The 14,003-nt window shown below is 49.3% G+C and overlaps 1 protein-coding gene across 7 annotated transcripts in view; it reads left to right on the top strand.

Annotated features, from left to right (window-relative positions):
• Positions 1 to 14,003, top strand: part of CCDC63 (coiled-coil domain containing 63) — a 158,599-nt gene that overhangs the window by 97,115 nt on the left and 47,481 nt on the right. For all 7 annotated transcript variants that reach the window (XM_085634102.1, XM_085634105.1, XM_085634107.1 and 4 more), the window contains one exon: positions 2,015 to 2,232. In XM_085634102.1, coding sequence (XP_085490228.1) covers positions 2,015 to 2,232 — 218 coding nt within the window. The remainder of the gene's footprint in view (positions 1 to 2,014; positions 2,233 to 14,003) is intronic.

Raw genomic sequence — 14,003 nt, forward strand, 5'->3', positions numbered from 1 at the left:
GAAGTTTCACACAGTACCCTTTTGAGTGAAAATTGGGACTTTTGTTATGAATCTAATACTCCTTATTTTCATTATTTTGTATGTGAGTGTCAATTATGAGGAACTACACTTAGCTGTAGGGAAAGGGTAAGCATCAAACTCCCCAAACCATAACTGAAAACTTCGCAAAACTATGGTTGTGTGATAAAAGCTTTGCAAAAACCCCTACCTTTAACCTTCCACCTATTCCCTTTTCCGCTACTCCTTTTCCATTTTCGGCCTCATCTAGTAATCATAGAATCCTTTTTAGGTTTCGCCTGCACAGCGCGTACGCCGTGCTTGTGAAATCTCTTGTAAATATAAAAAAACGCTTAAAACAGGCTTAGAGACCACCCATTACTTATCATTACTTCCCATTAAATGTCTTCAAAGTCACCCTTGTTTCGTTGCTACGTGTTGGTCAGTATCTCCTGCTCGCCTCCTAGGGCTTTGAGAGTTTGTCCTGCTGTGGAGCCTGGACCAAGCACAGCTTCCTGTCTGTGGCCAGTGTCCTTCCACTGGTGCAGGCTCCTGCAGGTACTTTTTCTCATTTACTTCATACACTCTTGTAATAGTGCATGTGTCTGCAGTCCGTCCCCCTCTCACCGCTGTCCATGTATTTGCTTAGTCTCTTCGTCCCCTTCTCCCATCCCTCCCTCATGTTGCTTGATCCACTGTCCATGTTCTTTTTTTATTTTTACAGTTTTATAGAGCGCTAAAGCAACCCAAATGTATTGGAGTGCTTTTACAGGTGCACCAGTTACATTACACAAAGTCAGATTCATTCATTTTTTTAGGCATTGGAGTGATTAGGTGAGTCACAGAATTATGGGATGTTGAGTCGACACAGAGATTCAAGCTAGTTCCCCAGTTGTCTGCAGCTCTGGCCGTATTGCCATATCCTCTTGCCCCGACCTCCCTCCCTTGTGTTGCTTGCAACTCACTCTGTCCATTATGTTGCAGACTGCGCCTGTAACAAGCATTGTTATAAAGAACAAGGGATACTCTGGGTACCATAGGGACCTGTGGTCATTAGTATTATGAAACAACAGTGGCCCCTAAAGACCACGGATAGCCCTGAAGCCATAATCGATGTTCTAGATCAAAAAGTAGTATTTTTAATATACACAATCTGTAGTTTGAAATTTACTCAAAACAATAAAACAAAACTGTAGTGGGATGTGAACACACGCGAAGTCCTCAGGCAAAAGTGTGATACATGTGAAATGAGAGTGCAATGCTTCTGTCACTATAACATGAATATGAATACAGCCCACGGTTATATAATCAGTGAATAAAGTACTGGGTCTTCATATGTTGTTGACTGCGTTTCGATCCATTCAATTGAATACCGAAAGTAGTAAACTTACACAAAAGTGTAAGTTTACTACTTTTCGGTATTCACAAAGGTAAACTTAGAAGATAAGTCTAACTTTAATACTTTTCAAAGGTGTAAGTTTATCTTTGTTAATCAGGTCCATTGAGTGAAAACTGGAAACATTGTATTTGCCTTTTACCTACAGGGTGGAGAAAGTAAGAAAGATGAAAAACAACAACATTTTTGGTTAAATAATAGTCAAGAAGGAGCCTCCTCTTCCCTCAGACCACTTATTTACTATCTTACTTGATGCTGATGACACCAGTCGCCACCAGCTAAATGATCTCCGGAGGCCATCATGTTCGCCTCTGGAATCTCTGACCAGGTCACCCTATCCGTGGGCCTATTTGCTCAGGGTTTGTCTCTTGGGGCATCCAAAGGTCTTTGAAGCAGCAGTTGTGGCATACACATTGGGAGTGTCCCTACTAAATTTCTGGGTTGGCATGCCTTATGTACATTGAGCTTCCAAGTTTAGGTAACTTGGACTCAAGTCTTTGTTCATTCGAAGCATCTCCCTGTGTAGTTGTCCATCCCTTACTCATAACTCCCAGCAAGCATTGCCTTTAGTCCTACAAAAAGACCGGTCACTAATCCTGTTCTTGATCTGTATCTTTGTAGCTCTTACAGCGGAGAAGGAGAGAAAAGAGAAGTTTGACCTCTTCGAGAGTTACCAAGCAGTTTATGACCAGTTGGTTAAAGGGAGTGGCTATGAAGATGTCAACTCTCTGATCGATGACTTTACCGAGAAGGAAGAGAAGAACTTTTCTACCTTCACTTACCTCAACGAATTGCACCAAGAGGTGGACAGGCTGTATGAGAAGATCCAAGACGTGGCGGTGAGTTGCGCCCCTTGACCAGGAGTTTTGCATCTTCTCAAACCCTCATATATATGAATACATTTTCTAGAAGCAGTGTGCTACACTGGCAACCCTCAGTCCTGAAGCCTCTGTCCTCTCAGAAGCCTTACAAATACAACACCCATGAGAATAACATGATTCCATTGTAGTATTCTGGGAAAGGATATGCCACAATTGGTTTATAGATGTGACAGGAAAACATGCTCAGGTCAAGTTGGCAACTTGATGTGGTGTAGGAATACCCGATTCTCGGGCCCAGATGAAAAGTTAGGCAGATATATGTGCAGAAATTCGGGTGGCTGCAATTTCTGTCAGCGCCCAGTATGTCTGCACATATATACACCAATATGAGTTAAACCCAACAAAATGGGGAATAACTCTGCAGCGCCAGATTTGCTGAGCGGAATTCCACACAGCATCCCTTACTGCTTGGGGTTTAACTCAGACATTTACCATCTGCTCGAGGCAGGTGGTAGATGTCTGTGAGGCGACAAGTGCGGGGTGGTTTGAGGTGGTGGGATGTTGAGGCTAAGCAAGGGAAAGGGAGGATCTTGCCTGGTTGTGGGGGGCATGGCGTGTTATCCCAGAGCCTTAGTAGGTGATCCGGCAGGGGATGGGGACCTCCTGCTGCTTTTAGAGTTAGCTACACATAGGGGACATAAGCAGGCCAGTCTGGCAAACATCCCTGAAGGAATGCATACAATTATCTTTTAAACATGTATAGAATGTGCTCCCTAAATTCTCTTGGAGGTGGCCAGTCTTGCTGCACTCACTCTGTGTATTATGAAGCTGGTATGAACACATTCTCCAAGGCTGTATGAGCTCCAAGTTCCCCACTGGTTACCTATCATCATGCATATGACATTAACTCTCCCATTTGTTGGATAGTCCATAATTCTTATATACACTACCCACTGATACATGAACACTAGTTGGAGAAGACTGTTATCTTCTCTGTCTATATACCTTTATTGCACAACGTATTCTAGATGCAAACAGCAATGTCATTCTTCCCCATTACTATAAATGTAAAACTACAATTGCTCCTATTCTTGACAACTGTCAAGTGCTATAACATCTTTGGTATTATATGGGAAATTTAAAATGTCTTAGTAACAATGAAGGAAAGTTTCAAATCTATTAAGGACATTGAGTCGAGGATTATGCTTTAACTTTCTTTGTTCCTCGTCCCAGCAGTTTCCAACAATAAAGACAAAAAACTATTTTCCAGCATGCAGAGGGAAACAGTGGAGGTCAACAGGTTAACCAACCAACTGTGCCATAGTCCCACAAAAGCCTATGTGCTCATGTCCTTTTCCTCTTTCTTGACTGCAACATGAGGCTGTCCCCATCATCCTTTCACTCTGCTTTCGAACCCTCCGAACCTGAAAAGCAGAGAAAACCCAAATGAAACTGAACATTGGGAGGACACAAGCAACAGCAGCAGCCCATGGGACAAATAGCAAATAACTCAGCCCTAAAAGCAAGGCTGAAACCAGCAGCAAGCAACTGAACAAGGCAGCAACAGAGGAACTTGAAAAAATTGTACTTATACCTAAACTCTGGTGTCCCGAGTACATCCAAGGTAGAATTGTGAAAGAACCTCATTTCCTAGGAAGGAAGAACAGTGAACCCAGGAAACATGGGTGGGAATAATCCTCACCTCCTTGTCCTTAATAAAATTAAAACTTTCCTTCATGTGTACTAGGAAATGTTTCATTCTATGTCAGGACAGGCGGTGAGGATCATGCTAGTTCTAAGCTTATCCACCATCAAAGACGCCATATCCATTACTGGCTTAAAATAAAACCGCATGTGAATGGAGTCCGAGGACCCGTCATCTGCGTTAATAATATCCTCCAAGCGAGCTCCCAGGGTAAAATGAGCCTTGGAGGCCACGGCCCTCCTGATAGAATGAGCTTCGAATTGAGTGACATCTACACCAGCTTCCTGCATTACCCAGTGGATCCATCGAGCAATGGTGGGACGAGCAACTGTCTTGAACAGTTTCCCGAGGGAAATCAGTAACTGACGTTCGCCATGCAGATGGAATTCCTCCATCATTGCTTCGTAAGCCAGCAGGCACCTTACCACGCACAATTTTTGGGCTTTGTCAAAAGCCAGATAGGAGACCAACCTGGAATCTGTCTTTATTCTGCGAGTGATGTGGAATGTGACTCCCTGAGGGGTGAACACCCGACCCAAGATGTCCAAGGTTCTCACGTCTGATACTTGCATGCAAGAAACCAAGCACAACATGGCCAGTTTTGCCGACAGCTGCTTATGAGGAAGATATCTATTCAGTTGCCAAACCTCGAAGAGGTTTAAAACCCTATTGATGTCCCAAAGGGTGGAAAATCGAGACTCTGGAGGACGAGTCAGCCGAATACTCCTCATCAACTTTCACACCAGCTGATGCTCCCCCACAGGGAAACGCTGTACTGGCAGGTGACCTGCAGAAATAGCAGACCAATAGGAATTAATTGTACAGTAAGCCAGGCCTTGAGAAACCAGGGAAGCCAGGAAATTCAGGACATAGACCACTTCACACCCCATAGGATCCTTGGTTGTGCCCAAGACACCAACCAGCCCATCTTGCCCAAGCCGACTTGTAGCACTTGTTTGTGCCATCGGCCCAGGCTGCGACAAGCATCTGTTCAGCCTCTCCTGAAAGGCCTGGCACTCTCCAACGATGCCGGGAAACCCCCACGCCATAAGAGACATGCTGCCTTGGAGGAGTAGAGGGTGCTGGCTGCCCAGCGGAACCCGGAGAAGATCCGGGACTCGGGGTAGGAGGAATGAAGAATCCAAGGACAGTTCCAGAAAAACTGGAAACCATACATGAGACCTCCAGAACGGAGTGACTAGGACCACCATCGCCCCCTGCCTGCGAACCTGTGCCGTCAGTCTCATGATGATGGTGAAGGGTGGAAATGCATACCTGACTCCACTGCCCAAATCTGCAGGAATGCATTCACAGCCGTCGCAAGCAGGTCCGGTTTCCAGCTAAAGTAGTGGGGAAACTGGTGGTCCAGCCGTGAGGCGAACAGGTCTACAGAGAAGGGACCCCAAAGGGCTTCCAGTCTCTGAAAAACCAAGGGACTCATCTGCCACAGGTTCATGTCTGACCAATCCCTGGAGCACCAATCCGCCACTACATAGGACGCCCCCGGGAGGTACTCCGCCATCACTGAGATGTTGACAGGCAGAGCGTCCAAAATTCCTTGAAAGATCGGCCAGCACCTTGGATTTGGTGCCCCCCAAGTGGTTGATATACCTTACAGATGACACATTGTCCATCTTGAGAAGGACACTGCAGGCAACTTTGTCCTACGTCCAACACTTGATCGCGAATGACTCGGCCATCAACTCCAGACAGTTGATGTGGAGCTGCTGCTCTTCTGCGGACCACATTCCTTCTGTGAAAAAGTCCCTGCAACATGCCCTCCAGTTCAGCATACTGGCATCAGACTCCATCACCAAATTGGGACCGGAGCCGAAAATAGCTTGGCCATTCCGTGCCTCCATGTGGTCGAGCCACCACCTCATCTCGTCCTGGAGTTCGATGGACAACGGAACCATCTCAGAATACTGTAAGCCCCTTTGCAGGTGAAATCCCTTGTGGTGCTGGAGTGCCCTGCAATGAAGGGGGTCCGCAAAGATCGCCTGAATAGACAAGGGGAGAAGGCCCACAATCCGAGCCACCTGACGGAGGGAGGTCATGGACCTGGACAACAGCCTCTCAGGTCCCTGCGGATTTTTGCCACCTTCCGAGGAGACAGGGTCAGAGATTTCTCCACCGAATCTATCACGAAGCCCAAGAATGTTAACTGCCGTGTAGGAGTAAGCACCAACTTGTTCTCATTGACCACAAAGCCCAAGCTCTTTAGCAAATCGATCACCATCTACCGGTAGTGGACAAATGTTGCGGACACTGGTCCAACAACAGGAGATCGTCCAAGTAAATGATGAGCCTGAGCCCTCTAGCCCCGAGGAGCTCCACCACCGCTTGAGCACCATGGTGAAACACCACGGGGCAGACGAGAGCCCGAAATGGAGGGTGGCAAACTCATACACCGGATCCCGCCACCTGAACTGCAGCAATCTGCAGTGGGGGGATGGATGGGGAAGGCGCGATATGGGTCCTTTAGATCTAGCCGCACCATTCAGCCATCCGGTGCAGAAGGTCACGCAGAAGATGGATGCCCTCTATCCTGAAGTGGCGGTAAACCAGCCAGCCATTGAACTCCCAGAGATTTATGACTGGACGTTGCCGATTGTTTGACTTGTCCACCAAGAAGATATTGTGGGAGGAAACATCAAGGGTGGATGCAAGATCTGGTGTTCTCTCCCTTTTGCAGAAGATCCGCCACTTTCCGATCTATCAAGGCCACCTGATTGTCTGCAAAAACCAGCATGCGAGGAGGGGACCGCTGAACTGGGGCCCCATAAAACTTTATATGAAATCCCCTGAAGTCTGAAGCACATAGGCATCTGAAGTGAGGCCCTCCCAGTTTTGAGTAAACAAGGCCAAACAACCTCCCACCTTTACCAGGGAAGAAGGAGAAACTCTCATCTGCATGGGACTGAAGGTTGCCTCTGGCTGGACCTTTGGAACCGTGGGTGCGGTGGCTTCTGTGGGATTGGAAGAACTTTCCAGACCTAGGTTGATCTTGGGTCCGCTTGAAGTCTCGGGAAGGGCCTTGGGTATAGAATCGGCCGGCTGCACACCCCGTTCTGTGGCCAGCCCTGACAAAAACCCGAGGTTTGAAGATCTTCTTGATTGAAGCTTGCATCTTTCCCAACGAAGTGAACATGGGCACTAACTTACCGAGCTTCTTGCCCGAAGAGCCCTCCTTGTGCCACCACACCAGCCTATGTGGAAACCAAATCCCCCAACTTGGGGCCAACTTTCAAAAGCAGGGATCGGTGCCTCTCAGTTGACACAAGATGTTTGTGTTCCCTAGGAAGATCACTGTGCGTTGCACCCAACCTGATAAAGACTCAAGGGATACTGGGTTGCCTAAGACCTTGGCCTTTTCAACCAGGTCCAGAATTATTGTAAGGGGGCGACAGATGTTGATATGCTTCTCCTGGCATGCTTGCCAGGAATTGTCAATCCCCTTCTTAGGGTCCCTGATATATTTCTGCAGGAGGGTTGCCATGCGTGAGTCCAACTCAGAGGTCTGCGCTATCTTGCCGGGGAGAGAGGGTTGGGAGCATTCAGCTCACAGGCAAGCACTGATCTCCTTGTCCAGAGGCTTCCTAAGGCAGCCGGCCACATAAGCGGCCACTTTCTCCAAGGGAAACCACTCCACCGACTGGGGGTGGACCAGGTCCTCCGGATCGAGCATATCTCAGCGTTCGCTGGGACCAGAACACACTGCTGGAGCTGAAACTAGGGCTGGGCACCAGGGTCTAGAGGGGCCTGCTTCATTGGGAGATTCAGAGTCATCTTCTGTCTCCAGTTTTTGGAGACAGGTCATCGGGAGCATTAATTAAGGGCTCAGGCTCCTCCATAGGCACTGGCTAGGAAAGCCTTCTTGAGGAGCTCAAAAGTGCTGAGGTCCATACTGGACTCCTGCTTGCGCTTCGGTGCTTTTTTAGGGCCCAAACCCATAGGAGAGTCAAGAGCATTCTGGGGGGGGGGGGGGTACACAGGCGTATGCTTTCTCCATCAGGCGGCCCTCAAAGGAGCCCATTGCTACCACTACTGCCTGGTGGATGAAGGCATCGACAGCATCGCAAAAATCATCATCCTAGGGGAGAACCTGGAGTGACTCTTCCTATCATAACATAATCCTCATCCATATTGCCTAGGCAGGAAAGGAGCAGGAACCCCACAGGGAGGCCAAGAAAGCAAGAGAGGGATACAGACCACCCATGGGCTAAATAGATGTAACTGAGCAGCCAAAGGTTAATGTTGTGACTGGGGACCAGTCTCAGTCAAAACACATGAGGTGTTAAACACACTGAATTTAGTCAGCCAAAGGTTAGCATAACGTCGGGGGACTAGCTTTAATAGGTCTCGCTAAGTGCACTGAGAGGCAGGCTCACGCTGGGGTTGACTCACCGTACGTAGTGAGAGACTGTCAGTTTCGCTTGGGCCAGGACCCGTACAGGCCCAAGCTGAAGTGGCGCTTGCAGCGCAGTAAAAATTGACAAAATACAGACCTGCGAGGGAGTCTACAGACTTAGCAGGGAAGAAGTGTGTCTCTGAGGAGAAACGGACTTGACTGCCCGCGGAGCAACGAGACGTGCTAGAGTGCTCAGGCACCCACCGGCCTCACCGCACTCACACTGCCCGAGCTCACAGATACAGCAGGGAGCGGAGTGTTTGAAGAGCGCACCTGCTGGCTGAATAAAGTCAACGGGAGCGCTGAAGCTTGGGAAAAGCAAACATTGAAACATGCAGTGAATAGTTAGAAAGGTAACTTACCTGCCGGAGAGCAGAAAAGAAAGAGGAAGAGGATGTGATGGCATAATCTTTTGTGGTACTATGGCACCGTTGATTGGTTAACCTGTTGACCTCCACTGTTTCCCTCTCCATGCTGGGAAAGAGAGCTTTCTGTCTTTATTGTTGAAAACTGCTGGAAGAAGGAATAAAGAAAGTTAAAGCATAGTCCTCACATCCTGTCCTGACATAGAATTGTGCTTTTGATTGAGGGAGGTTAAGACCCTTCTCAAGCAACAACTACAATCCCTGTCGGGGTAAACCCCAAAAGTCACTAAATTAACCTCTGCTGCTTCATCAGGTAGCGTTGCTGGATCATCATGTTGGCGGTCACCAAGGGTTGTCATTGCTGTAGCACAAAGTGCAGATCTCATGTTGCAGGTTTAACTGGGGTTCGCATATTGTAACAGGAAGAATCAGCTTCACCAGAGGTTCATGCTGGCGGTTGTCACGGGCAGCAGAGGCTTGGCACAAACAGGCCAGTTCGCAGTTGCGAAGAGCCCAAAACTTCAGGATTTCTCCTTTTCTACCAGAGGCATGCACTCTGATGTCAGCCAAGGGTCGGGACCTAGGGAGGCACCTCTTGGGGATCAGGGGCTCCCTTCAGCAGAGGCTTGCAGGACTCAGGCAGGTCCACTTGCATATCCAGGCAGGTCAAGTTGCGGCAGGTCAGTTAGGCAGTTACAGGAAGGCCTCTGACGACGACCCAGCACCACCCTCAACAAGCCCCTCACAGGAGCTGGAACAAGATCACCAACAACCAGCTCACCACCGTCCTCAGCCAGAACCCCCCACCAGCTCAACGGACCCCAATGAAGCCGCCAACAACCTCACACAGTGGATCACCAACTGCGTAGACACCCTCGCACCACTGAAGAAACCCCCCAGCAGACATGGCAGCAAGAAAGCCCCCTGGTTCACCGACGAGCTCATCACCTCCAAAAAGAACTGCCGCTCCCTGGAGAACACCTGGCGCACCAGCCAGACCACAGACAACATGACTACCCTCAAACACGCCACCCGCAAACACCACCAACTGATCCGCGCCACGAAGAAGACAGCCTTCAAGGAACGATTGGACAACAACACCCACAACAGTAAGGAGCTCTTCAGCATCGTCAAAGAGCTATCCAACCCCAACGCCGGAAACAACGACATCACTCCCTCGCAAGACCTCTACGACTCCCTCGCAGCCTTCTTCCACGACAAGATCGCCAACATACACAACAGCTTCGGCCCACCTACCACGAACCCCACCACCGAACAGATGCTCCCCACTGCCACCCTCCGCACCTGGACCCCGGTCAGCACCGAAGACACAACACGCACAATGAACACCATCCACTCTGGATCCCCTACGGACCCCTGCCCACACCACATCTTCAACACGGCCGACCACATCATCGGGCCCCACCTCCGCGACATCATCAACGCCTCCTTCAACACTGCCACCTTCCCAGAGTGCTGGAAACACGCCGAGATCAGCGCCCTGCTGAAGAAACCAACAGCGGACCCCTCCGACCTCAAGAACTTCCGCCCCATCTCGCCACTCCCGTTTCCTGCCAAAGTCATCGAGAAGACCGTCAACAGACAGCTAGCCGCCTTCCTTGAGACCAACGGATCCCTCGACCATTCGCAGTCCGGCTTCCGAGCCAACCACAGCACCGAAACTGCCCTCATCGCAGCCACAGACGACATCAGATCCCTACTGGACAACGGGGAAACAGCGGCCCTCATCCTCCTAGACCACTCCGCAGCGTTCAACACTGTCTGCCACCGCACCCTGGTACAACGACTGAACAACATCGGAATCCAGGAGAAGGCCCTGGAGTGGATCATCTCATTCCTCGCCGGGAGAACCCAGAGAGTCCACCTCCCCCGTTCCGGTCAGCGGCCACCGAAGTCATCTGCGGCGTCCCACAGGGGTCATCGCTCAGCCCCACCCTCTTCAACGTCTACATGAGCCCCCTCGCAGCCATCGCACGCCAACACAACCTCAAGATCATCACCTACGCCGACGACACCCAGCTGATCCTCTCCCTCACCAACGACCCGGAGGCCGCCAGAGCCAGTCTACACGAAGGGATGAAAGACGTCGCCGAATGGATGAAGGACAGCCGCCTGAAACTGAACTCAGACAAGACGGAGGTCCTCATCCTAGGATCAGCACCCTCCGCCTGGGACGACTCCTGGTGGCCCCCTGCCCTTGGAGCCACCCCCAAGCCAACGGACCACGCACGCAACCTAGGCTTCATCCTGGACTCCTCCCTCTCGATGACCAGACAAGTCAACGCCGTCTCGTCTTCATGCTTCAACACCCTGCGCATGCTTCGCAAGATCTTCCGGTGGATCCCCTCTGGACTACAGGAACGCCCTTTACGCCGGCACCACCGCCAAACTCCAAAAGAAACTCCAACGGATCCAGAACGCCTCCGCACGACTCGTCCTGGACATCCCCCGACACAGCCACATCTCCGGACACCTGAGAGACCTTCACTGGCTCCCCGTCAGCAAGAGGATCACATTCAGACTCCTCACCCACGCACACAAGGCCCTCCACGACCTGGGCCCCGAGTTCCTCAACAACCGCCTGAGCTTCCACAAACCCATCCGCCAGCTCCGCTCCGCCAGCCTCGCCCTCGCCGCCGTTCCACGCATCCGCAGAGCCACCGCCGGAGGAAGATCCTTCTCCTACCTGGCAGCCAAGACATGGAACTCCCTCCCCATCCACCTCCGGACAACCCAGGACCATCTCGCCTTCAGGGGCAACTCAAGACCTGGCTGTTCGAGCAGTAGCATTTCCCCCCCCCCCCCCCCCCCCCACAGCGCCTTGAGACCCTCCGGGTGAGTAGTGCACTATATAAATGCCTATGATTGATTGATTGATCTGGAGATTATTGTGTCCCGGTAGCTCAGAATAGGTCAGTTGGACCCTTGTAGGTTTTCTAGGGAACAAGGAGATAGCCCTCTCTCATTCAAGCAGCAACACAGGCCTCAAGCAGAATGGCAGTCCTCTGTAGAACAAGGCAGGCCTCAAGCAGGAGGCAGTGCTCTGACAGCCAAGGCAGGCCTCAAGCATCAGGGCAGTCCTCTGAGTACAAGGCAGCCCTATGAAATATAAATGGCACAGGGAACAGCTCCGACCCACCCATCCTGCCAACACTTGCTCCCCCTTTGTCTCACTGGGAGGAATACACAAAGGCCAACTGCCAACTATTCACAGTCATGTGACCGATGATACAGGCCGCAGACACCAAATGGTTAGGACAAGAAAATGCCAACTTTCTAAAAGTGTCATTTTCCGAATTATGAATTAAAATCTGACTTTACTATTTAGGAGAATTTCAAAATACAATTCTTTTAAGACAAAACATTACATTTGTACCTGTTCCCAATTAAGAGTTAGCACTTATTAAATGTAATAAAGTAACCCAATGTAAACATATGAGAGCGGTATGTCTCACAGGAGTGAAAAACGAATTTGTGAGTTTTTCACTACCAGGACATAGAGAACTTAAAAGTATATGTCCAACATTTTTAATGCATTGCCCCCTGCCCTATGTGCTGTTTCGGGCCTACCTTCGGGGTGACTGGTTTGTATTAAATATCGAGGTTTATGCCTGGCAAAAGTTTATTTTACCAGGTCGAGTTTGCAGTTTAAAACTGCACACAGGCTGCAATGGTAGGCCTGCGACATGTTTTAAAGGGCAACTTAAGTGGGAGGCACAATATAAGCTGAAGGCCTAGTAGTAAGATTTAATTTATAGGCCCTAGGTACAGGTAGTACAACTTTACTGGGGTTGGTCCTATAAGTAAAATAATTGTGCCAATTGGGTGCAAGCCAATTTTACCATGTTTAAAGGCAAGAGCACAAGCACTTTAGCACTGGTTGACAGTGTTAAAGTGCACAGAGTCCTAATGCCAACAAAAACGTAATTCAGAAAACAGAAGGGAAGAAGGCAAAAAGTTTGGGGGTGACCCTGCAGAGAGGGCCAAGTCTAACGGATTATGTCAGTGATACAGAAAAAGTAAATAAATAGAGCAGGGCTTATAATTAAGTGCTTGTGTTATATGATTCAGACATAAGCTAGGAGATGTCTTTCCCCTAGGTTACTTTGGGTGTCCTTGATTCTATTCTTTCTCTATATCCCTTCTGAATCACACGCATCTTCCCTCGAGTGGCCCATATCTCAGTGCCACGACAGAGTATGCAGATGGGACTTGGATTGGATTAGAACTGTGCTCTGTGCTGCACCTGCAAATGCCATGGGCTTTGCCAAGAGGAACAGGTGTTACTCTTACCTAATTTAATGTCAGTCTAGAAAAACAGAAACTTAAATTTGTCTTGGTGGAAAAGACACCAGGGGAAGACTGGGAGCTCCCAGGGAAGGAGAGAACCCACATTGCCCCTACTTGACACATTAGCAGTCACTATAGTTGCAATTTCAATGAGCAATAAGCACATCATTAAGAAAAGGCAACCCTTATATCGCATTGGAAGCCTGGCAAATTTTCAGTGGGATGCCTACAAGTGGCAGTCTTGTCTAGGTCCCTTCTACAGTCTGGGTCCTCAGGTCATGTTGGCTGTCTGAGATTAAATGGTCAGACACAGAAGAATGTTGTTTGAACCTGCTTGTGTGGTACCCACCAACATCTCAACTTCTCAAAAGTTTCAGCCTCTGTCAATCAACACCCTCCTACTAAACATCTTCCTCTCCCCTCCGACTCAACACCCTCCACTCCACTCTCACTGAAGACCCTTGACTCCACTCCCTCTCAAGACCCTCCTCTCCTCCCCCACACAGCATCCACCACTCTCCTCACATTCAGCACCCTCCACTGCTAATCACTCATCTTTACTATTATTATATTCTCCTTTGCAGCCAATTCCAAAGCTGCAGAAGTTTCAGTCTGAATTTACAACTATGTTCCGTCAGGCCATGCTGGATATTTTTAGGGTGGCTCTGATACTCCCTGGGCCACTCCGAGAGGGCGGCAATTGTGGGTGCTCTGACCCCACTGCTCTCCGACTCTATTGTTGTTACTGGCACCACCCTGAAAGCCAGCTGAAATTGTGCTGGTAGTGGAAGAGAAAACTAGAACTTGCTTTGGAGAACAACCTCTTCCAGCAGCCCAGACATGTTTCTGAATGGAGGCGATATTCAGCTCTGGTGTCATAACAATGATTGATAAGGATTATGGGCGCACGGAAGATGATGAGTTAAAGGACGGTAATCTGCTGCCACCTTCTTATTCTGACGCAGGTCTTTACCTTGATTTATAAAATTCAAGTGGT

Source organism: Triturus cristatus, chromosome 11 (genome assembly GCF_964204655.1).
Source record: "Triturus cristatus chromosome 11, aTriCri1.1, whole genome shotgun sequence".
Classification (NCBI taxonomy): domain Eukaryota; kingdom Metazoa; phylum Chordata; class Amphibia; order Caudata; family Salamandridae; genus Triturus; species Triturus cristatus.